At 41.4% G+C, this 26,517-nt stretch overlaps 1 protein-coding gene across 1 annotated transcript in view; it reads left to right on the forward strand.

The window, feature by feature from the left end:
• Positions 1-26,517, forward strand: part of LOC124596265 (dynein axonemal heavy chain 7) — a 1,038,560-nt gene that overhangs the window by 786,779 nt on the left and 225,264 nt on the right. Inside the window, 2 exon segments of the mRNA XM_047135340.1 lie at positions 457-635; positions 714-905. Of these exon segments, the coding sequence (XP_046991296.1) occupies positions 457-635; positions 714-905 (371 nt within the window).

A 26,517-nucleotide genomic window follows, 5' to 3' on the forward strand; every position in this document is an offset into this window, starting at 1 on the left:
TAACTTTGATGCCTTTTACATATGACCAAAATTTCTTCAGGTTTTGTGAAAGATCATTTCCAGCATTCAACAATGGTAGTCATTGAAGGTTTCACACATTGCTCTCTTGACAACTAAATGTGTTTCATTCAGCATCTCTCTAGCTACAGTCCTATGCTTTGTTTTACATCTATTAGGCAGTAGTTTCTGCTTCTTTAAAATTTCTCTATTCCGAAGTTATACCATGGAGGGTACCTATAATTATGAACTATTACACTGGCATTTTGATGAGAGCATACTGTTTATGCTTCTAAGTTGTAACTGAATTGACTTAATACCAAATAATAATCAGATCTCAGTGTTTCATTGTTATGTTTTGAAGATTGTGTCACTAACATTTTAATTGTGCTACTTCATATATTTATGAGGTAAAAAAAATATTTTTGCAAATGGAAATTGGTTTTCCTTTTGTTACAGTTGACTTAGATAACATAAATCCAATGTACCAGTATTCTCTGATATGGTTTGTCAATTTGTTCAAAGTAGCAATTGATAACACAGAAAAAGAGTTTGAAATAGAAAAATGGCTTGCGTCACTCACTAGAAATTTTACATATTCACTGTATGTTAATATATGCCGCAGTCTCTTTGAGAAGGTATGTTACTGATTTGTATTTATTTGAGTTAACAGCAACAAACATGGACTACTTTTAAAAATAAGATTTGTGTTCCAGGACAAACTGCTATTCTCACTCTTATTAACTGTGAATTTGCTTCGAAACAAAAATGAGTTGGACAATGCAGAATGGATGTTTTTTCTCACTGGTGGTGTGGGATTGGACAACCCCTATCCAAATCCTGCTAAGTGGCTTCCACAGAAATCATGGGATGAGCTGTGTAGACTTAATGATCTCCCAAACTTTAAGGTCAGTCACAGAACTTAAAGTATTTTTATTATATAAAATAATGGAAAGTCCAGTTTGAATATCAACAACTGTTATGACAAGCAATCAAACCTCAAGCACTGCTATCTCAAACTGTTCTGGCCAGAATGCACCTGTCTCAGTTCTAACAGCAGCAGCAATCTGGAGCTGGGCAGACGATGGGGAGGGATAGCAGGGTACCGGTGGGGAAAAGGAGTCACTACTACTTGGCAGAGTGTGCAGTGACTGGGTGGTGACAGGAGAAGGCTGCCAGGTGCAACATCAGGAGTCTGTATTGGAATGGGGCGGGGGGAATGGGAATGGGGAGGGGGGGGGGGGGGGGGGGGACAAGCAGCAGAGCAGAGAAAAAGACTTGTGGTACATGTGTTTTTACAGAAAGTTGCACACAATGAAGATGTTGGGATGTGAATTTGAAGGAGGTGATTGGACAGAGGGGGATAGAAACTGTTGGGTGGAGGGTGTGGGTACAGCAGGTTACCGTAAATTGAGGTCAGGTTGATTTCATGAGCATAGAGTATGCTGTAAGGATAACTGCTATTTGTGCAGTTCACAAAAACTGGTGGTGGAGGGGAGGCTCCAGATGGCCTGGGTTATCAAGCAGCGATGGAAATTAAGGGTGTTGTGTTCAGCTGCATGTTGTGTGACGAGGCGGTGCATTTTGCTTTGGCCCAGTCATACCCATATAAAAAGCTGTGCAATAATTGCAACAGAGCTGATATATGACATGGCTGCTTTCACAGACAGCCCAGCCTCTAATGGAGTGGGATAAGCCTGTGGCAGGGCTGAAATAGGAAGTGTTAGGAGGGTGGATTAAGCAGGTTTTGTACATGGGTCTTCCACAGGGATATGATCCCTCTGGCAAGCAGTTGTGATTTGGAGTAATATGGGGATGTTGTGGAAGTTTGATGGAACCCTACTTTAGAAGTGGTGGGAAGGATCTTGGGTAGGATTTTCCACATTTCAGGGCATGGTGATAGATAATTAAAGCTCTGATGAAGAATGTGGTTCAGTTGTTCCAGTCTGGGATGGTATTGAGTGATGAGGAGGGACTCCTTTGTTGATGGTTCTTATATGTCTACACCCACATCTACATCTAACCTGCAAACCACTACGTGGAGTATGGCATAGAGTAGGTCCCATTGTGCCAGTTGTTAGGGATTCTTCCTGTTCCACTCATATATGGAGCATGTGAAGAATGATTGTTTGAATGCCTATGTGCATGCAGTAATTATTCTATTCTTACCCTCACCATCCCTTTGTGAGTTATACATACACTCCTGGAAATTGAAATAAGAACACCGTGAATTCATTGTCCCAGGAAGGGGAAACTTTATTGACACATTCCTGGGGTCAGATACATCACATGATCACACTGACAGAACCACAGGCACATAGACACAGGCAACAGAGCATTCACAATGTCGGCACTAGTACAGTGTATATCCACCTTTCGCAGCAATGCAGGCTGCTATTCTCCCATGGAGACGATCGTAGAGATGCTGGATGTAGTCCTGTGGAACGGCTTGCCATGCCATTTCCACCTGGCGCCTCAGTTGGACCAGCGTTTGTGCTGGACGTGCAGACCGCGTGAGACGATGCTTCATCCAGTCCCAAACATGCTCAATGGGGGACAGATCCGGAGATCTTGCTGGCCAGGGTAGTTGACTTACACCTTCTAGAGCACGTTGGGTGGCACGAGATACATGCGGACGTGCATTGTCCTGTTGGAATAGCAAGTTCCCTTGCCGGTCTAGGAATGGTAGAACGATGGGTTCGATGACGGTTTGGATGTACCGTGCACTATTCAGTGTCCCCTCGACGATCACCAGTGGTGTACGGCCAGTGTAGGAGATCGCTCCCCACACCATGATGCCGGGTGTTGGCCCTATGTGCCTCGGTCGTATGCAGTCCTGATTGTGGCGCTCACCTGCACGGCGCCAAACACGCATACGACCATCATTGGCACCAAGGCAGAAGCGATTCTCATCGCTGAAGACGACACGTCTCCATTCGTCCCTCCATTCACGCCTGTCGCGACACCACTGGAGGTGGGCTGCACGATGTTGGGGCGTGAGCGGAAGACAGCCTAACGGTGTGCGGGACCGTAGCCCAGCTTCATGGAGACGGTTGCGAATGGTCCTCGCCGATACCTCAGGAGCAACAGTGACCCTAATTTGCTGGGAAGTGGCGGTGCGGTCCCCTACGGCACTGCGTAGGATCCTATGGTCTTGGCGTGCATCCGTGCGTCGCTGCGGTCCGGTCCCAGGTCGACGGACACGTGCACCTTCCGCCGACCACTGGCAACAACATCGATGTACTGTGGAGACCTCACGCCCCACGTGTTGAGCAATTCGACAGTACGTCCACCCGGCCTCCCGCATGCCCACTATACGCCCTCGCTCAAAGTCCGTCAACTGCACATACGGTTCACGTCCACGCTGTCGCGGCATGCTACCAGTGTTAAAGACTGCGATGGAGCTCCGTATGCCATGGAAAACTGGCTGACACTGACGGCGGCGGTGCACAAATGCTGCGCAGCTAGCGCCATTCGACGGCCAACACCGCGGTTCCTGGTGTGTCCGCTGTGCCGTGCATGTGATCATTGCTTGTACAGCCCTCTCGCAGTGTCCGGAGCAAGTATGGTGGGTCTGACACACCGGTGTCAATGTGTTCTTTTTTCCATTTCCAGGAGTGTAGGAGGTTGTCATATATTTCTAGAGTACTCATTTAAAGCCAGTTCTTGAAAAATTGTTAACAGACTTTCTCCAGATAGTTTATGTCTATCTTCAAGAGTCTTCCAGCTCATTTCCTTCAGCATGTCTGTGACTCTCCCATGGATTAAACAACCTGTGACCATTCATGCTGTTCTTCACTGTATATGTTCAATATCCCCTGTTGTTCCTATCTGGTACAGGTCCCAGACACTTGAGCAGTATTCAAGAATGGTCACACAAGTGATTTGTAAGCAGTCTCCTTTGTAGATGGAGTGCACTTGCTGAGTATTCTACCAATAAACCAAAGTCTGCCATCAGCTTCACCCATGCTTGATCCTATGTGATCGTTGCATTTCATATCCCTACAAAGTGTTACATTCAGGTATTTGTATAAGTTGGCCAATTCCAACAGTGAGTCATTAATATTGTAGTCTTACAATAATAAATTTTTTTCATTTTGTTAACTGCAAAATTTTACATTTCTGAAAATTTAAGAGCAAGTTGCTAATCTCCACACAATTTTGAAATCTTTTCAAGATCTGACTGAATATTTATGCTGTTTCATTCAGGTGGCACTTTAGTATAGATAACTGCATCGTCTGCAAAAAACATGATTCTACTATTGATATTTTCTGTAAGAGCATTAAAACACAACATGAAGAGCAAGGGTCCCACCACACTTCCCTCGGGCACATCCAAAGTTACTTCTATATCTGATAATGACTCTCCATCCAAGAAAACATACTGCTTCCTCCATACCAAAGTTCATTTGATACCACTTACCATATTTTTGACAATAAGCATAGGTGTGGTACTGAGTCAAATACTTTTTGGAAATCAAGAAATACTGCATTTATCTGATTACCTTGATCCAATGCTGTCAGTATGTCATGTAAAAAAAGTGCAAGTTGGGTTTCACATGATCGGTGTTTTTGAAATCCATGCTGGTTGGCATTGAGGGAGTCATTCCATTCAAGCTACCTCATTATGTTTGAGCTCAGAATATGTTCTTAGATTCCACAACAAATCAATGTCAAGGACTGTAGTTTTGTAGATAACTTTTATTACCCTTCTTGTAGATGGACATGACCTGTGCCTTTTACAAGAACTGAGCGTAGTCTTTTGTTTGAGGGATCTACAATAGATTATAGTTAGAAGAGGAGTTAACTCAGCTAAAAATTCAGTATAGAATGTGACAGGGATCCCATCAGACCCTGGGGCTGTGTTCAGTTTTAACGATTTCAGCTGTTTCTAACACCACTGACACTAATACATATTTCGTTCATCTTTTCAGGAGTATGAGGATTAAATTGGTGCAATTCTCCTGGTTTACCTTTGTAAAAACATTTGAATATGACGTTAAGCACTTCAGCTGTTGCTTTGCTACCCTCAATTTTAGTTACTGTCTCATTCGCTAGGGACTAGACACTACGTTTGGTGCCACTAACAGCCTTTACATACAACCATAATTTCTTTGTTTTCTATGAAAGATTACTTGACAATATTCTGCTACAGTAGCCATATTGCATTACTCTCATTACAGCCAAATGTGTTTCATTCAGCATCTCTGTATCAATAGCTCTACACTTTGTTTTACACCTGTTATGCAGTAATCTGTTTTGTTTAGAAGATTCTTTATAGTAACTGTGTACCACAAAGTTTCTTGTACCACAAAGTTTCTCTCTCATTATGAAGTGTTTTACTGGGTACTTATCTATCCAGTGCATGATTAACTATTCTTTTAAACTTGAGCTCCACTACATGCTCCTGCCCTTTGCTGAAGATTTCAAGTTCCTGATTGAGATATGACACTACCAATTTTTTTATCATGTTTACTGAACATATATATCTTTCTGCTTGTTTTAGTTGTCATTTGTACTTTGTGAATCGTTGTTGCCACAACTGCATCTTGGTTACTGATACCAGTTTTTATGTGGACGTCTTTTAAGATGTCCATTATATTTCCATCATGGGTGGGGATGGATTGTGGGTGTGTGGGGATTTGGCATGGGAAATCTATTTGTTTATTGGGTCTGGGCAATAATACCTGTCTGAAAAATCCTTTTTGAAACCTTCAGCTTACTGTTCAAGGGAGCATTTGCCACTGCAGATATGACATCACTGGGTGATGAGACCATACGGGAGGGATTTTTTGGTGTTGAAGGGATGCTAGGTGTAGAAATACAGGTACTATTGGTTGTTGCTGTGTTTAATGTGGACAGAGGTGTGGATGGAGCCACCAGAGTGGAGGAGATCAACGTCCAGGAAGGTGGCACATCAGGCTGAGAAGGACCATGTGAAGCAGATGGCAGAGAATGTTTTGAGGCTGCGATGGAATAATGATAAGGTGTCTTGGCCCAGGGACAAGATCATGAAGATATCAATGAACATGAACCAGACTAGGGGTTTGGGATTTTTGGAGGCTAGGAATGTTTCCTCTAGATGGCCTATAAACGGGTTAGCACAGGAGGGTGCCAAATGGTTGGCTGTAGCGGTGCCACAGGTTCGTTTGCATACCTTCCCTTCACAGCAAAAGTAGTTGTGTGTTAGCATGAAGTTAGTAAGGTATATAAAGAATGAGGTTGTGAGTTTGGAGTCTGAAGGATGTTGGGAGTGGTAGTGTTTAATGGCTGCAAGACTGTGGGCATGAGGGATGTTGGTCTATAGGGAAGTGGTGTCAAGAGTGACTAGTAGGGATCCAGGAAGTAAAGGGGTGGGGATGTTGGAGAGTCAGTGAACGATATGATTGGTATCTTTGACATGGGATGCTGGATTTCTGGCAGTTGATGGGAGGTGTTGGTCACAGAGGGTTGAAATTCCTGCAGTGTGAGCACAATAACAAGCTATAAGGGGGCATCCAGGATTATTGGGTTGTGGATTTTGGGAAGCATGTAGAAGTTGGGTGTGTGGGTTGTCTTGGGGATGAGGAGAGAGGTTCTTGGAAGAGTGTAAGGCAGGGATTGTAGGTTTTCTATCAGGTAGTGATTGCAATTCACCACAGTGATGGTGGAACTTTTTGTCTCCAAGTATGATGATTTGGTTGGTATCTGTTTTGTGGCTGTGTATGGCTGTCATTTCTTCTGATGAAAGATTAGTGTTCTTAGGAAGGGACTTGGGGAAGAATGGTGAGGCCAAGTTGAAGGCAAGGAATTTCTGGAAGGTGACCAGGCAGGGGTGATTAAGTGTTAAGTGCGGGGGGGGGGGGAATCGCGGAGTGGATGGTGGTATGAACTGTGAAAGGCAGGGTTCAATTTTGGGCTCAGGTTGGTGGCAAAGAAATGTTTTTATTGTAGGAATCAGGAGAGGAGAGTAGATATTTGACAGGTGTAATATGGTTAAGTGGTTAAAAATTTGGTTGGGGTAGGCTGTAGATGAGGTCTTTGCAGAGGACTGAGACTTCTTTGGGGCAGAGGCCCTCAACAACATCCTAGTGCATTCCAATACCACTCACAGTCCAAACACCTTGCCACAGAAATCATATCCTCAGGTGCAAGACCTGCCCAACACCCCCCACCACTTTCTATTTCAGTCCTGTCAAAGGATTTTCCTACACCATCAGAGGCTGGACCACCTGTGGAAGCAGGCATTTCATATACCAGTTCTGCTGCAATCATTGCATAGATTTTTATATTGGTGTGACTGCTAACCAGCTGTCCGCCAGGATGAATGGGCACTGCCATTTGTGGCCATGAGCAAAGTGGACCACTCTGCTGCACACCATGCAGCTGAACGCAACATTTCAATTGTTGCATCACAACCTGGGCCATCTGGATCCTCCCCTACAACTTTTTCTGAACTGTGCATGTTACACACTCTGCCAAGCAGTGCTGACATCCCCCCCCCCCCCCCCCCCCCACCACACCTGTAGCCTAGTACCATACTATCCCACCCCCTTCCCTGCCCCAATGTAGGTTGCGCAGCATGTGTTGAACCTGACACTGCTGCATTCTGGATGAAGTGGCCAGAGATCGCAGGCATATGTGCATGAGGCTTGCTTGCTTGAGTGACTGTGTGTGTTTGTTTTTCTTCCTGAAAAAGGCTTTGTGCAAAAGCTCAATTTGTAACTGTCTTTTTGTTGTGCCTGTTTGCTGCTCCTTGCAACATCTTTAAGGCAAGTAGCAATGGCGTAATCTTGTTGCTTATTTGTAGGTTTTTTCGTGTTCCAGTTGCGTATGGTTCGCGGGAAGAACGACTGCCGTGCGCATTCTAATATCTCTAATTTAACATTCGTGATCTCCTCGGGAGGTATAAGTAGGGGGAAGCAATATATTCGATACCTCGTCCAGAAATGCACCCTCTCGAAACCTGGACAGCAAGCTACACTGCATTGCAGAGAGCCTCTCTTGCAAAGTCTGCCACTTGAGTTTGCTAAACATCTCCGTAACACTATCACGCTTACCAAATAACCCTGTGACGAAACGCGCCACTCTTCTTTCGATCTACTCTATCTCCTCTGTCAAACCGATCTGGTACGGATCCCACACTGATGAGCAATATTCAAGTATAGGTCAAACGAGTGTTTTGTAAGCCACCTCCTTTGTTGATGGACTAAATTTTCTAAGGGCTCTCCCAATGAATCTCAACGTGGTACCTGCCTTACCAACAATTAATTTTATATGATCATTCTACTTCAAATTGTTCTGCATCCATACTCCCAGATATTTTACAGAAGTAACTGCTACCAGTGTTTGTCCCGCTATCATATACTCATACAATAAAGGATCCTTCTTTCTATATATTCGCAGTACATTACATTTCTCTATGTTAAGGGTCAGTTGCCACTCCCTGCATCAAGTGCCTATCCACTGCAGATCTTCCTGCATTTCGCTACAATTTTCTAATTCTGCAACTTCTCTGTATACTACAGCATCATCCTCGAAAAGCCACATGGAACTTCCAACACTATCTACTATCTAGCCACATTAAAGACTTTCTCTCCTCACTTGTAGCAACAAATACAACTTCATTGCTAACCCTGCAACATATTTTTGAAGTTTATTTTTCTGCATTACTGGTATGCCACAAAATGTCATTAAACCTCCTGTTGTTGAATGTCTAGTCAAGTTTTCATCTGCCTGATCAGCATAGCTATAAGCTTCTACAGCAAAACATATTGTTTTGATAAACTGAATTCCATCATCAGCTGTACCTTTCAGATACCGAAGAATGTGTTTAATCAATTTAAGATGAATCTGAGTAGGTGAGTCTTGTAGCTTTGAATCAACATTGACAGTGTAAGCTGGATATGGACATGGTTCCATCGTTAAATATGTGTTACTGCACATAATTTCTTGGTTACTGTCTGTATCAGTATCTGACAGTGAATTGCCAGGTATCTGTGCTGGTTCAGCTGGTAATTATATTGTATTTGCATTCATCATGCCATACCTTGCCAGCACTCTTTGCATATGCAGTCTGATTAATCTTCACACAGATTTCAAATCTTAGGATTTGAAGGCCAAGATACACTTTACTTATCACAATATCAAACTCTTCTTGTAATTGTTTTGTGTAGCTATAAAAAGTCACCAGATCCCGTTATCATGCTATCCACATGCAATAAAATGATTAAATTCTCATCAAAATAATGCATGGGAAACCTCTACTCTCCCTAAACTTGGCTTCTTAAGATTTTCTTTCAAACACTTGTGGCATTCCTTTCCAAAGTCCTCATATCAGCCTCTGCAAATTGTCCTGTAGATCTGCTACCTGCCTCTTAGTCTGAATCTGACTCATGTCTTGTGCCAACAATATCATCTGACTTTGCATGACTGCTTGTGTATTTTTATGTTTTTGCTGGCTCACCATTTTGTGGGCCTCCTGTGTATTTGTTACAAAACTAACTAGACCACAGGACATCAAGATGCCACACAAAAAAGGCTTTATTCCTTTATTGACATAGTTTCATGAACTGTTAAAAGGATCAATTACAAAGAGCAATAATCATTCAAGGAGTAAACAAAGAAGATAAAAAAATGTACTGTGTGCAATTTAGTCTGCCAGTGGCACTGCCCAGTCAGCCCCCTGCAGTAGAGCAGAGCTCCTGGGATGTATGGATACTTTATTTTTCCGGCCTGTTCTGGTGTGGGTTATACACATTTCTGGCTTTTCCTTTGGTGTTGTCTGATATGTTGATGGCAATGTGATTCCTGCTTGTGCTGTATCCTCTTTGGTCCATTCCACCATGGTGGGTGTGAATTTGTTCTGCTGCTCATGCACAATTACATCATCTGCCAGCAGCATCAACATGAGCTGTACCCATTCTAGTGGCCAGGATGATTGTGCACTTGGCGCAGTGGTGGCGCCATGTGTGGGGACTCATTGGACCAGTGGCAGTAAGAGAGAGGGGGACTGACAACAGGGGAATGTCTGCCCTGTGCTCCAATGATTGGGAGGCATCAGGCAGCCACTGTAAGACACCAGTTTAGGGTCCTGGATGGGCAGCAGCTCTGTCTCAACATCTTGAACACCCACCAGCGCATCAGGGGAAGGAACCTCCATAGCACCCAGCCCCTGGGATGGGGTGGCACTTGCAGGAGGCCCTCCAAGAGTGTCCACTGCAGCTGTGGTGGGTCTTTGTTCCACTAAGGGCTTAATTAATTCTGATATCAGGAGAGTGGCACTCTTCCAGCATCATTGAAAATCTCCACTGGGCTCTGGCTGTGGAGTGGGATAATCCTGCAGATGCTAAGGAACAGAGGTAATACCATATCGGCAGCGGTTCTGTCAAGCAGTTTGCCAATTGTGTCTTAAATGTTCCCAGCATATGTTCAACCTAGCTATTTGATTTGGGGTGAATTGGTTTGGACATGAGGTGAGTAATAATGTTCTGGAGGCAGAAATCTCAGAACAATGCGTAGGCAAACTGTGGGCCATTATCGAAGATGATGATCTTTGGGAATCCTTTGATCGCTTTAGGGTTGACACAATTGCTTCTGCTGAGGTGGAGTGCTTGCGCATGATACATGGCTAATTTGACAGTGCATCCAACATTACTAACCACCTGGAATGACTAATAGGACCCGCAAAATTGATGTGGATGCTGACCCATGGCTGATCTGGGAGAGGGCCTCAGAGCAAAAGCTTGTGAGGAGGGCCATTTGCTTCCTGATGCTCAGCACACTGTTTGCATCCACAGAGAAGCTTCTCTATTGCTGGAGCAATGTGAGGCCAGTAGACAAAATGCTTTTCTACGATTTTCATGCATATTATTCCCCACTGGCCATGGTGAAGAAGCACAAGAATCCGGGACCACAGGGCTGGTGGGATGACAGCACAGGCTTTGCCCAAATCCATGCTAAGGAGGAGTATTCCAACATTCACTGCCAGCGAATTAAGAGCAAGGAAAAAATTGTGGAGCAGGCCCAACTCCTTAGCAGGCAACCAACTGGGCCAAACTTTCAACACAAAATGAGACACCCAACAGAGCACTGGTTCTTGCAGAGTGGCTTTCTCTTTGCATGTAATGCCTCCTGCACATGATCAATTTGATAACACAGCTTTTGCTTTACTGAATTCTGTGTCAGGACCAATAGGTAGGCACAACAGCATGTCTGTATTGGCATGATGAGCAGTGGGACAAGAATGAATCTCCTATTGATAAGCACTCAGAAATAAAGCCCACTGCTGAAGTCTCTATGCAGTCCTGTCAGGAAGCTGAGAATAGGAGCTAAAAAGTGCCACAAGCGGTTTATGGTCATTGATGAGATGGAATTTGTTTCCATAAAGGAAAACATGTAACTTGCGTACTGTGTAGATGATCATCAGCACTTTCTTTTCTATTTGCAAATAACTGCATTGAGTAGGTGACAATGTCTTTGAGGCATATGCCATAGGTTGTTCCGATCCATCAGCTTACTTGTGAGACAAAACTGCTCCAAGATCATAATAGGACATGTCTGTAGCAAGAACCAGCTGTTTACCTAGTGTAAAGGTAAGGTGTGGTCATTGGTTTGAGGGCGACATGCACCTCAAAATCCTTTGCTGCCCCCAAACCTTGTAAAACAGGGGACCAGTCTCATGGTAGAGGTCACCCAGTTCCTAGAACAGAGTAGAGTCAGAAACGAGGTATACCATATCTTGAGACCGATGGCCTTTGTAGTCTGGTCCCTTAAATCCCCCCCCCCCCACACACACATCTTGAATTTGAAACTCAAAGACCTTGAATGTATCAACACCAAAAATGATCCCTGACCTCGCATTGTATAGTGCTAAAAGTTGATCACCCCTGTGGTGAGTTGATACTCATTGTCAATTGTGAACTCTCCTTGAACAGGAATGGGCTGGTTCCCATAACTGACCAAATGGTTATTTGTGGAGAAGAGAACAGGTTGACCCAGATGAACATATATTTTCAGTTTCATGAGGGACACAGAAGGTCTGGTGTCGACCTGGAAAAGGAACGGTTGTTTCTGAGTCAATGAAGGAATGTAAACCTTGCTGGGTATGTTGAGCTTGCAGCCATAACTGATGTAACACTATGCACTTCTGTGAACACCACAGCCTCATCTGAGGCCCAGCTGTGCAGGGAGCTATGAGAGACCATGCCCACATGCCCTTGTTAACTGCAAGTGGCACACATGATGCTCCTACGTGGCAGCAGTGCTGGGAGTGTACACAATGTCAGGACATGATGGGAAACTGGAGTGGAAAATAGCAACATACAATTGCAACTCAAATTAATTTGAGGAAGGAATCAAGGACATCAGAGGATGCCACTAATGTTGTGCCAGTGAGTGCAATGACAACGTCCATGACATCCTCAGGCTGTTCATATACAGCTTGTGGCATTTTGAAAGCCTTAGCAATAGCCAAAACCTCCTCAGCCATTGGATCTTTTAAGTTCAACACCTTCTGACAGACTCTCTGTCCAGGGCTGAATAAATGGTGACATTGTGAATCAGACAATTGGCATAGAAGTGTTAGCAGTGAGTACACACAAATTTGCACTTCCTGCTTACCCCACGGAGGTCGGCTGCCTGTGCTTGATGGGACTGGCCTGGTTTCTTTAGCTGGTGGTGGAACTCCATGTGGGAAACCACCATGTGAGTTTGTTTACGGTAATAAGCACTAAGTGTTACACATTTCAGAAAATGACATTGGTGATGCATCTTTCAGTAGGGCAGGTTTTCAAAGCAAATGGAATGTTTCAGTCACAATCTATGACAAAAAAAAGCTTTCTGCTGTGATGGATTGTCTAGCTGAAATGCTTTTAAATGGTGCTGTAGATGTTTCATGTCTGTGTTCCAGTCTTCCTTTGCCTCTTAGAATGGTAGAAAAGCTGAGAGAGGGGGAAGGGGGGATTTGAAGGGTGTGTAGGCAGCAGAGGCTCGGGAGCTGGTAATCCAAGCGAATTTGTAAATAATTGACAAACCAAGTCTAACTACTGCTGCTGTTGCTCAGGCTGTTGCTGCTCTTATTGTAGCAGCTGAACTAATTCTTGATCCTTTTCACTTGTGAAAGACACATACAGAATGATCTACATCACTGCCAAAACTGCTGAAGCTACAATCTTTACCGGGAACCCCTACATACACAAAAATTACGTCAGCTATTAACTTCACAGTGAATAATGAGAAGGTTAGAGAAACATTAACATAACATTAACAGTTTAAATACAGATTCTTATCATTCTCAACTGAACGCAAACTGGCAAGGAGCTGGTCTGACTCAAGAATATCTGCATACAGTAGAGAAGATGTAACTGGGTAAGACGCCACCTCAATAGCAGTGTCTTGACATATTTGTTGGCCAGGATGCTGGGAGTGGCGTGACTTGTTCATATTTGTCTACCAGGGTTCTAGCTGCAGGCAATGGTGGCATGCTTGATTTGCCCGGCCACCACTGGCAAGGAATACAGATGCTGCATCGGCAGATTATGCAGGTGCACCACCACAAAACCAATGTATTGACTCATTTTGCTTTGGTCTGCTGTTATCTCTCATGCTCTACCTGGGCATGGTTCTCTTGTTTCCTAATAGCCCCACCACCTGCTTCTGCAATGTGCCAATCAGTTCTTTATGGCAGTGTGTCTGCTTATTACATCCGATTCATGTCCTTTTAGGATAACTGCAGTCTCTTGGGTAACAATTTCCTTGGTAACTGTTGTTATGCTTACCGTGTATGCACTATCTGTTGCTGCATAAACTTTGTCTGCTACTGCGATTGCTGAGTAGGCATTGTCCTTTTTGCACATTACCACTGCTGGCTATACTGCCCCCAGTAGTTGAACTATAGAGGTGTGCTGCAGCATTACATCAGGCAATTCTGCCTTTCCTACAGTGTTCATAAGTGTGCCAATATTCCGAGGGTGTTCTGTCTCCTATCTGCTCATTCATCAGCACCTGCTGTATTCGTTGGTCTAGTGGTTTGGATAATCTGCTGACTAACATCTTCCTTAGACTGATGTAATGCTGTTCTTGTGGTGGTTTTAGTATTATGTCTGCAATTATAGTGGCCTCCCTAACGTCTAATCCAGACACTGCCACTGCAAACTTCATTCACTCATTGGCTATCTCGTTTCATGAAATGCTGGTTCGAGCATTGCAAACCAAAGTTCTGGTTTTTCTGGCGAGAACTGTGATGATTTCTGCACTTTCACCTGTGGTTTTCTGAGCGTTGTAATTCCATCATTGGTAGCTGTAGGTGATCTCACCAATGAATTTTCGTGTTCCTCTACTGCTGATTAGAGTTGTACTATCTGCCTCTGTAAATTGTCCTGTAGATCTGTAAGATCTTGGTTTGACTCTGACTCACATCTTGTGCCAACAATATTGTCTGGCTTTGCAAGTCTGCTTGTGTGTTTTCACATTTTTGTGGGGTGACCACTTTGTAGCACACACTGTGTATTCGCTGTGAAATTATCTGCATCACAGGATGTCAAGATGTTACAAAAATCTTTATTTCAATATTAATACAGTATCATGAACTGTCAATAGAACCAGTTACACAGAGTAATAATCAATCAAGGAGTAAACAAATTATCACTTAGTCTGCTCGGGTAGACTAAGTGACAGTGACCAGTCTGCAACTGGTGACTCCTACACATTGCTTTGAAGCAATCTGCACATACCACCTGTATGACCATCATAAGCTTGTGTGTCACATGTAAATTTATTCTCCAGTGTACCATTCATGATTTCCATTTCAACACCAAATTGTTTAATGTTCCAATTTTGTTGAACAACAACACAAAGAAGGGCTCTTATTGTTCCAAACCAAACCACAGGCCTAAAACTTTCAGAAAAATAAGCTCCTGTCCTCTTAACTAAATGATTTTGTAACTTATCTTTCCCTGCAGTGGGCAACGCCATTGGTATTATCCAATTTTCTTGCAAACACCCATCAATCACAAGGTGTGTGCTATGGTGCCCAACTCCTTCATGCCACATGTAGATAACACCACTGGTTATTTTAGGTTATTTGTCAGAGACAACATACTAATTGCTGTTCTACCTGAAATCAAGAGGGAACTTTATCATTTGGCAGTGAAGGTGATTCGGCAGGAAAAGTCTTTTGTCGATATTCTGTGAAAGTGTTTAGCAGACGAAGTCACCTCTGGAAACATCTTGACTTGATTTTGAAACAGAAGGGTAATTTTGAACATTTTAAATTGATGTTTGCAAATTAAACATAAACTTCAGAAGATACTGACATGAAACTTTTTGGGAAGTTGCAAAAGGTGTTGCTGAATATGATAAAGCAGGTTATACGAAAGGGGAAAAATTCAAGCAACCATAATGTGAAGAAGATTTTTCATCATGATGAGAATGGTGATATTTTTAAGATGGCAAAACAGATTTAACATGCTTTAAATGCAAAGGTAAAGGTCATCTAGCGATTAAGCAACATTATTGTTGTGAAAATATCAGAAGTAATTCCAGAAAAGACTTTGAGAAATTTGAGTTCCCTGAAAATGTAGATACAGTAGTGTGATAAAGGATATGTTGATAGTGGTCTACACATTGTGTAACAAATAATTGAGATTGGTATATTTCATACCACCCTTTTCATGTTGTGGTTGTGGTCTTCAGTCCTGAGACTGGTTTGATGCAGCTCTCCATGCCACTCCATCCTGTGCAAGCTTCTTCATCTCCCAGTACCTACTGCAGCCTACATCCTTCTGAATCTGCTTAGTGTACTCATCTCTTGGTCTCCCTCTACGATTTTTACCCTCCACGCTGCCCTCCAATGCTAAATTTGAGATCCCTTGATGCTTCAGAACATGTCCTACCAACCGGTCCTTTCTTCTAGTCAAGTTGTGCCACAAACTCCTCTTCTCCCCAATTCTATTCAATACCTCCTCATTAGTTATATGATCTACCCATCTAATCTTCAGCATTCTTCTGTAGCACCACATTTTGAAAACTTCTATTCTCTTCTTGTCTAAACAATTTATCGTCCACGTTTCACTTCCATACATGGCTACACTCCATACAAATACTTTCAGAAACAGCTTCCTGACACTTAAATCAATACTCAATGTTAACAAATTTCTCTTCTTCAGAAACGCTTTCCTTGCCGTGCCAGTCTACATTTTATATCCTCTCTACTTTGACTATCATCAGTTATTTTGCTCCCCAAATAGAAAAACTCCTTTACTACTTTAAGTGTCTCATTTCCTAATATAATTCCCTCAGCATCACCCGACTTAATTCGACTACATTCCATTATCCTTGTTTTGCTTTTGTTGATGTTCATCTTATACCCTCCTTACAAGACACTGTCCATTCCGTTCAACTGCTCTTCGAAGTCCTTTGCTGTCTCTGACAGAATTACAATGTCATCGGTGAACCTCAAAGTTTTTATTTCTTCTCCATGGATTTTAATACCTACTCCGAACTTTTCGTTTGTTTCCTTTACTGCTTGCTCAATATACAGATTGAATAGCATTGGGGAGAGGCTACAACCTTGTCTCACTGCCTTCCCAACCACTGCTTCCCTTTCATGTTCCTTGACTCTTATAACTGCCATCTGCTTTCTGTACAAACTGTAAATAACCTTCCGCTCCCTGTATTTTACCCCTGCCACCTTCAGAATTTGAAAGAGAGTATTCCAGTCAGCATTGTCAAAAGCTTTCTCTAAGTCTACAAATGCTAGAAACGTAGGTTTGCCTTTCCTTAATCTTTCTTCTAAGATAAGTCGTACGGTCAGTATTGCCTCATGTGTTCCAATATTTCTAAGGAATCCAAACTGATCTTCCCTGAGGTCGGCTTCTACCAGTTTTTCCATTCTTCTGTAAAGAATTCGCGTTAGTATCTTGCAGCTGTGACTTATTAAACTGATAGTTCGGTAATTTTCACATCTGTCAACATCTGCTTTCTTTGGGATTGGAATTATTATATTCTTCTTGAAGTCTGAGGGAATTTCGCCTGTCTGATACATCTTGCTCCCCAGAAAGTAGAGTTTTGTCAGGACTGACTCTCCCAAGGCTGTCAGTAGTTCTAAGGGAATGTTGTCTACTCCCAGGGCCTTGTTTCGACTTAGGTCTTTCAGTGCTCTGTCAAACTCTTAATGCAGTATCATATATCCCATTTCATCTTCATCTACATCCTCTTCCATTTCCATAATACTGTCCTCAAGAACATCGCCCCTGTATAGATCCCTCTATACTCCTTCCACCTTTCTGCTTTCCCTTCTTTGCTTAGAACTGGGTTTCCATCTGAGCTCTTGATATTCATGCAAGTGGTTCTCTTTTCTCCAAAGGTCTCTTTAATTTTCCTGTAGGCAGTATCTATCTTACCCCTAATGAGATAAGCCTCTACATCCTTACATTTGTCCTGTAGCCATCCCTGCTTAGCCATTTTGCACTTCCTGTTGATCTCATTTTTGAGACGTTTGTATTCCTTTTTGCCTGCTTCATCTACTGCATTTTTGTATTTTCTCCTTTCGTCAATTAAATTCAGTATCTCTTCTGTTACCCAAGGATTTCTACTAGCTCTCGTCTTTTTACCTACTTGATCCTCCGATGCCTTCACTATTTCATCCCTCAAAGCTACCCATTCTTCTTCTACTGTACTTCTTTCCCCCATTCCTGTCAATTGTTCCCTTATGCTCTCCCTGAAACTCTGTACAACCTCTGGTTCTTTCAGTTTATCCAGGTCCCATCTCCTTATATTCCCACCTTTTCGCAGTTTCTTCAGTTTTAATCTACAGTTCATAACCAATAGATTGTGGTCAGAGTCCACATCTGCCCCTGGAAATGTCTTACAATTTAAAACCCGGTTCCCAAATCTCTGTCTTACCATTATATAATCTATCTGAAACCTTCTAGTATCTCCAGGGTTCTTCCATGTACACAACCTTTTTTCGTGATTCTTGAACCAAGTGTTAGCTATGATTAAGTTATGCTCTGTGCAAAATTCTACCAGGCAGCTTCCTCTTTCATTTCTTAGCCCCAATCTATATTTACCTACTACATTTCCTTCTCGTCCTTTTCCTACTCTCAAATTCCAGTCACCCATTACTATTAAATTTTTGTCTCCCTTCACTACCTGAATAATTTCTTCTATCTAATCATACATTTCATCAATTTCTTCATCATCTGCAGAGCTGGTTGGTATACAAACTTGTACTACTGTAGTAGGCGTGGGCTTCATGTCTATCTTGGCTACAATAATGCATTCACTATGCTGTTTGTAGTAGCTTACCCGCACTCCTATTTTCCTATTCAATATTAAAGCTACTCCTGCATTACCCCTATTTGATTTTGTATTTATAACCCTGTATTCACCTGACCAGAAGTCATTTTTCCCTGGCCACCAAACTTCACTAATTCCCACTATATCTAACTTTAACCTATCCATTTCCATTTTTAAATTTTCTAACCTACCTGCCCGATTAAGGGATCTGACATTCCACGCTCCGATCCGTAGAACACCAGTTTTCTTTCTCCTGATAACGACGTCCTCCTGAGTAGTCCCCGCCTGGAGATCTGAATGGGGGACCATTTTACCTCCAGAATATCATCATCGTTTAATCATACAATAAAGCTGCATGCCATCAGGAAAAATGATGGCTGTAGTTTCCCCTTGCTTTCAGCCGTTCGCAGTACCACAACAGCAAGGCCGTTTTGGTTAGTGTTACAAGGCCAGATCAGTCAATCATGCAGACTGTTGCCCCTGCAACTACTGAAAAGGCTGCTGCCCCTCTTCAGGAACCACATGTTTGTCTGGCCTCTCCACAGTTACCCCTCCGTTGTGGTTGCACCTACGGTACGGCTATCTGCATCGTTGAGGCACGCAAGCCTCCCCACCAACAGCAAGGTCCATGGTTCAGGAGGGGGGACCCTTTTCATACACCAAAGAAAATGGACAGCATTAAGAAGAATTTTTATTCCCCATGCCTACTTTACTTTTTTAAAATTTTTCACTGTTCAATTTCACCCCATGGGTTGGGGTCACTTTGAACATGGAAACGTTTGCCTATTCTGTGGGCGTCATGTCAACTACTGTTAAATGACACCCCTATCATATGAAACAGCATGATATTTTGTATATAATTATAGTTTTGAAAGTAACTTATTTCGAAAAATTTGAGTATTTTTTATGAGTTTTCTTTATTCACCTGAAACTGTTCATATGATTATGGCTTAGTTTTGCTAATAATGGAAATGGGTGCTGAGCTAGTTATGAAATAAGAAAATTAATTAAAAACATATGTTTTCAAAACAGTCTGTATGATGTTAATAAAAGAAATGAAAAAAAAAAAAGTTATCACGTTTTAAAGAATTACATCTGCCACGAAAGAGTGTCCCCTCTAGCAGATGCCATAGACATCAAATTTAAACTCAAAATGAAGCCTTCCCCTTCTGTCCACGTTAGAATCAGGTAGAATCCTACAAATGTTATCTTTCTCAAAATCTGACACATTGGGAACATTAGGCCACACAAAAAACTTCATCTGATTCCACCCTGGAATGCCATTTCCTCAGAAGTGTAATTTCATCATCAGTGATAACATGTTCAACACTATTTTACAGTTTTCTTTTAAGGAAACTTCACTAAAACGTGTCTTCCATGGAGCTGATGTGTCAAATAATTGGGAAGGTGCTGTTCAAAGTCACCCCTTGAAAGACAAGCCTTCATATTTTATTTGTATACATCACCAAAGAATAAATTTAACATTTTATGCTTTCTGTAAATGTTCATTCAAGTGTTAACCTTGCCCATAAAAACTCATTTCAAATTCTAAACCAAAAAATTCTTCTAATAATAGGCAAATGTTTTTGCAGTTGTGAAGGAACTTACACTTCCAGAAAATTATTTTATTTTCTGTCATTCGTATACAATGTTATTTCATATCGACTGTCATATCATCTGAAAGAATTGATTACTGGCAATATTTAATGACTATGGCCTTAGTTCCATGTTTACACACTAGAGTGCAGCATTTATTTTAAAAAGAGGCTAAATTGCTGTTCGAAGTTGCCTCACCATTCAAAGTCACCCCACTTTACAGTAACAAAAAAAATTTAAAGACTCTGTTTGAAAATCAAGAGTCAAGATATTTCCAGTGGTGACTTCATCTACTAAACACTTTCACAGAATATCAACAATGATATAACTGAATAAAGTGAAGTCTCCCATGGTCCATATGATGCAAATTTTGCATCTTTAGAAGAATGATTACATTTTCTGACTCAGTCAGCTATAGAGGTATGTGTGAGTCCTGTTAAGAAACCATGATCAGTGAAGTCAAGTCAAGTCCTAAGATGTTCGCATCAAGAAAGAACATAGAAATTACTGGTGTTATAGTGAAGTACACCAAAGCAACTCTAAGCACAATCTTCAAAGTAGAAATTCCATCTTAAGAGGAAAGTAAACCAAAGGAAGCTTGCACAACTTGCCAGGAATTTTATTTAAACATCAATTCAGTTGTTGAATTGTGTGCATCCTGCATTGAAATGGTACAAGTTCTAACCATTATCCTAGAGACATTTTCAAAGAAAACAATTTTGTACCACATCCCACCTGCATTTACATATGTGGTGGACAAAACAAGAAATATGAGATCTGCAAAAGAGGTGTTTGGAAGACCACATCCCTCTTATGGTGAACCTATAAAAGAAGAAGATGTATAAATAACAGTCATTTTATATACAGAAGATAAACGGGATTATTCTCACCAGAATGCCACAAAGTAGACATTGTAACTATAAAAGTTGAAGAATAAAAAGTGGTGAAAGTGAAAAGATACATGACTAGCAGTACACTACAATATAAATTGGCGTATACAGTAAGTAATACATGAATTACACATTGGAAGATCAAAATTTTATACTTTATGCATTATGACCTAATTGGTTGGTTCCACACCTATCTAGAGATATCTGTTTATGAAAATGAAATGAATGAAACGTGTGTATTGTGCAGATATTAAACTTTGCATGGCAACTTTGAAGAACTAACTTGAATGTGCGACATATGACACCATCATGGGCTGTGTGAGGTCATTAGTATTCTGCTTCATAAACATGGTGACTGTTGTGGAATGGTAGGACTTTCTTTGTAGACGCTTGGCATCTGGATAACACTACAGATCAGAAGTTACATATGCAACATGGAAGGAAAATAAACTAATTGATGAACCTGGGCTGTAGACAGTGAAAGCAGTAACACACCAATATCTGAAGAAGCTGCACCACAATGCAATATAGGAGAGAAGAGAAATATACAGGCTGAAGAACTAGGTTTAGTGCTTCACTGTAATTTTGCTGAGAATTGTTCTGTGATTCTGCTACAAAACGTACAAGGATATCATTGGAGTAATGAGTAAGTTTCAATTTTTATAGGAGTGACATCTTTTGAAAACAAGACCAGGTTATGACTTAGCACTTGTGTTGTTGGCAACATGAAAAATTCTTCAAATGTAATCACAGACGGAAAAGATCATCTTTATTTCCAATGGTGCCCCTAGTCATTTAAAAAATGATCACCTACTGTTTGAATTAATTAAGTCACTTGTGCTGATGGAGTGGATATACAGCGTTACTGGCTATGGGAAGGGGCCTTGTTATGGTATAGGAGTCCTAGTAAAGCAACATGCTACAAAAAGTAATCTGCACCCCAAGTTCAACTGCATTTCAGAATGTCAGAGTTGTTGAAAAAAATGCCTTTTCAATTTTTTTAAAATTAAAAAAATACATCAGTAGGCTGTGCAAGAGAAGTTTGACACATATTTCCAAATGAAGGATATCATTGTAATCATAAAGTTATTATCTTTCAAATAAAAACATAAAATAAATAAAAAGTAAAAAAAAAAAAAAACATAACGTCAGGGACTGTTCCAGAGATGCTAAATGGTGCTTGAGGCATCATCTTTGGCAGCTCTTGTACCTTGGGCCAGGAATTTTTTTGGACAAAACAAAAAATAAAATATTTTTTTACTTTGTCCTAAATTGTAATATAAGTTAAATTCAATAACATTTGAGACTGTGAGGGCAACCCGTTTGCCTGAATTAGGTCATGGATGTGAAATATGTTGTATGTTTCTCAGGTATGCAACATGGAATGAGAATATAAGGACAGTTGTAGAAAGACAAATGTCTGACTTCAGTTTACTGGGAGAATTCTAGAAAAGCATATCTCATTTATCAATATTATGAGAAGGAACGGTGCTACTCACCATGTGGCAGAGATGCTGAGTTGCAAATAGGAACAACAAAAAGACTCTCACAATTATAGCTTTCGGCCGTTAAGGCATTCATCAATAATAGACAGACATACGCACACACACAAACACACACGCACACACACATACACACACACACACACACACACACACACACACACACACACACACACACACACACACAAGCACAAGTCACACACATGACTGCAGTTTCAGGCAACTAAAACCACACTGTGGGCAGCAGCACCACTGCATGATGGGAGTGCTGATTGGATTTGGGTAAGGAGGAGGCTGGAATGGGGAGGGGGAGTGGTAGTATGATGGGGGTGGCGGACAGCGAAGGGCTGCAGGTTAGACTCAACGCAGGGGAGGGTTGGGGTGGGAGAGGGGGGGGGGGGAGTAGCAGAAAAGGAGATAAATAAAAAGACTGGATATGGTGGTGGAATGATGGCTGTGTAGGGCTTGAATGGGAACAGGGAAGGGGCTGGATGGGTGAGGACAGTGACTAACAAAGGGTGTGGTCGGGAGAGTTACAGGTATGTAGTATGTATTGAAGGGACAGTTCCCACCTGCGCAATTCAGAAAAGCTGGTGTTGGTAGGAAGGATCCATATGCCACAGGCTCTGAAGCAGTCATTGAAATCAAGACTATCATGTTTGGCAGCATGTTCAGCAACAGGGTGGTCCACTTGTTTCTTGGCCACAGTTTGTCAGTGGCCATTCATGCAGACACACAGTTCTCTGGTTGTTGTGCCTATATAGAATGCAGCACAGTGGTTGCAGCATAGCTTGTAGGCCACATGGCTGGTTTCACAGGTAGCCCTGCCTTTGATGGGATAGACTTCCACCACTTCCCAGAGTCCCACCATTCAGCCACAGAGGAGCATTCCACCCAAGATTGGAGCAACTGAATTACATTTTGATTGCCTCTCATCGTACCAGAAATGAGAAATGTCCTGCCCACTATCATTCGCACCCTTCCCACAGTGGTATTCCGCCGTCCACCAAACCTACACAATATACTCATCCATTGTTACACAACCACTGCTCCCAACCCATTACCTCATGGCTCATATCACTGTAATAGAACTAGATGCAAGACCTGTCCCATACATCCTCCCACAACAATATGCTCCAGTCCAGCCACAAACATCACCTATCGCATCTAAGGCAAGGCTACCTGTGAAACAAGTTATGTGGTCTACAGGCGTGGATGAGGCGCAAATGTACATGTAAATTTATGCGAAATTATTTCAGGGAAGTGGAACATACAAATATGTAAATGAAAAAGCACAAACAAAATAATACAAAGGCCAATAGACAATGCTTTCAATTTTGCTTTAATGTAAACATTTCAGAAAATGTTTATTGCTCTACACAGTCATTTACCAAGTAAAAACAATGCCTGAGAAGACATTTTTGTAAAAACTACTTTAAATTTGTATTCATCTTCTAACTTTATGATGTTGCCTGGCAGTCTGTTGCAAAGTTTTATGCCAGCATAACTCTCAAGCCTTTGAATGATTGTTCTTTTTGTTCACCAGGTATAGAGTGTTGCACTATTTTGGGTATTGTAGTTATGGAAGTTGGCATTTGTATGATAATCTGCAAAGTGGGCCCTGACACATTTGTATATATGTAATGAAGGTCTTGCTAGCATTCTAATTTTTTAAAATATAGGTTTGTAGTATGTCTGTGGATGACCATGAGTTATTATTTGTATAGCCCTCTTCTGTATAAAAAAAAAGTGATGAAACCCCAGAATATTATTCCATATGTTCCAAGAGATTGAAAATAGCCAGAAAATACCATCCTGTTACCCTCTGTGGTACATATATTTGTAATAATTCCAAGAGAAAAACTGACTTAATTACATTTCTGTGAAAATTTTTTTACATGGTCATTAACATTGTAAGTTTTTATCAACATGCATCCCCAGCAGTTTTGTGTGTCACTGTGTGTATAGTTTTGCATGTCACTCTGTCTATGGCTTTTTCACCCAACATCAAATCAAAGATTTGCATTTTGGCGTATTTTGCGAAGCTGCTTGTAACTTGTTTTATTTACATTTAACGTCAAACTGAAACAAGAGTGGACATTCTTTAGGACTTGATCAGTAGTTATTTCCAGCAGTTGCTTCAGTGCATTTATTATCACACTAATATCATCTGCAAATAGTGTGACATTGGCTGCACCATCTGATAAATGGATGTTATTTATAAGAAACTATATGGGACCTAGAATATGCCTTGTGGTACTCCTATTTCCACTTTTTTCTGTCTGATACAAAATTTGTTTTGTGGTTGGTGGATACTTATGTCAGCCCTACATTCTGTGTTCTGTTTTGTAGGTCTGATTCAAACCACTTTTTCCCTGTCCCTTGAATACCTAATGCATTCAATTTTTCTATAAGAAAGCCATGCTCATCAAATGCTTTGGAGATATCTAAATTTAATACTATTATGCTATTGTCTTTTTCTAGATTTTTATTATTTCATCAGTGTTGTACATTACTGCTGTTTCTGTATTTTTACCTACCTGGAAGCCATGTTGATTTCAATTTAGTAACTTGCGGTTATTTAGATACTTATTGATCCTGTACTTCAACAATTTCTCTAATTTTTGGAAAATGCTGGAAGGAGTGATATTGGCCAATAGCTTTCTACCTTATATAGGTTGCCATTTTCAAATAATTGCTTCACTTTTGAGATTTTTAGCCTTTCTGGTGGACACTCCTTCATTAAATGGTAAGTTGGTCATGTATGCAAATGGCCTTGCAATCTGTGGAGCTGTCATTGTTATGATAGACACCACCACATCATCTACTCCTGCTGACATTTTAGGTTTCAAGCCTTTTACACTTTTAACACTTCTTGTTCATTTTTTGGCTCTACCCAGATGCTATAAGCAGCTTTTGAAATCTCTCTTTTTCATGGTTTGTAAATTTAAAGCTTAATGAAATGGTTGTATTTCTGAAATAATTGTTTATACTACTTGGAAACAGTGACATTTTCTGTGTTTTTGGGAATGATATCTTGGTCTTCACATCATTCCCTGTTTCAGTCTTCACAATGCCCCAAACAGCTTTTGATTTGTTTTACAGCTGTCTTATTAAGCTCACAAATTTTGCTTTGAAAATTACTTTCCAATATACCCTCTTGTAATTCCTAACATATTCTATGAACTTTAGCTTTATAGGTGTTTTAATTTTAGAAATAAGTTTCTTTAGAGTTGCACAAAACAAAGACTTTCATTTCTCTGACAGTATTACATTCTAGTAAAATTACAAGGAGATGGAATGGTTGGACAGTACTTTTTTTTCTCCTTTCTACAAAAACATTTACACAGCTTTTGAGACTGTTAGTATTTACCTTGGGGGTGAAAGAGGAACAGGTTTGTGTTAGTTGGAAAGGTGAGGCAGGTCACTCATGTTGAGATTCAACCAGTCCACAACAGTTCTGAAAGCTAATAGTTATTTCTCTACTTTTAAGTGTGTCAATCATGAGTGCCTTTTGGGGGTAGGTACTGACCAGACATTCTTCTTATTCTGATTTTACAGTTTGGAATGCAACTTAGGTGGTTTCTTGGTATTGTACCAATGTTACATTTTCTGAATGGAATAAAAAAAAAAAAATTATGAAAAAGAAAGTTGTCATGCATCATATAGTGGAGATGCTGAGTCACATATGGTCACAACAAAAAGACTGTCATAAATGTAGCTTTAGCCAGTAAGGCCTCCATCAAACCTAGATGACAAACACACATGTACACACTTATGCAAATGCAACTCACAAAGACATGACTTAGTCTCAGGCAACTGAGGCCACACTGCATGCAGCAGCACCTGTGCATGATGGGAGTGGCAATTGGGTCAGAATAAGGAGGAGGCTGAGGTGGGGAGGGGGAGGGATAATGGGGTAGGGGTGGTGGACAATGATGTGCTGTTGGGGAGCGCGCAGGGATGAGGTGGAAAGAGGGTAGGGCAGCTATGTGTGGTCAATAGGTTAGATGGAGGACAGCAGAGTTAGATGGAGGGCAGGGGGGGGGGGGAGGGGTATAGCAGAAAAGGAAAGAAGTAAATCGACCAGGTACGATGGAGGATGAGGGCTCTGTAGTGCCTGAATGGGAACAGAGAAGGGGCTGGGTGGGAGAGGACAATGACTAACAAAGTTTGAGGCCAGGAGGGTTACGGGAACGTAGTATATATTGCATGGAAAGTCTCCACCTGCACAATTCAGAAATGCTGGTGTT

The sequence above is a fragment of the Schistocerca americana genome, chromosome 2, assembly GCF_021461395.2.
Source record: "Schistocerca americana isolate TAMUIC-IGC-003095 chromosome 2, iqSchAmer2.1, whole genome shotgun sequence".
In the NCBI taxonomy this organism is placed as follows: Eukaryota; Metazoa; Arthropoda; class Insecta; order Orthoptera; family Acrididae; genus Schistocerca; species Schistocerca americana.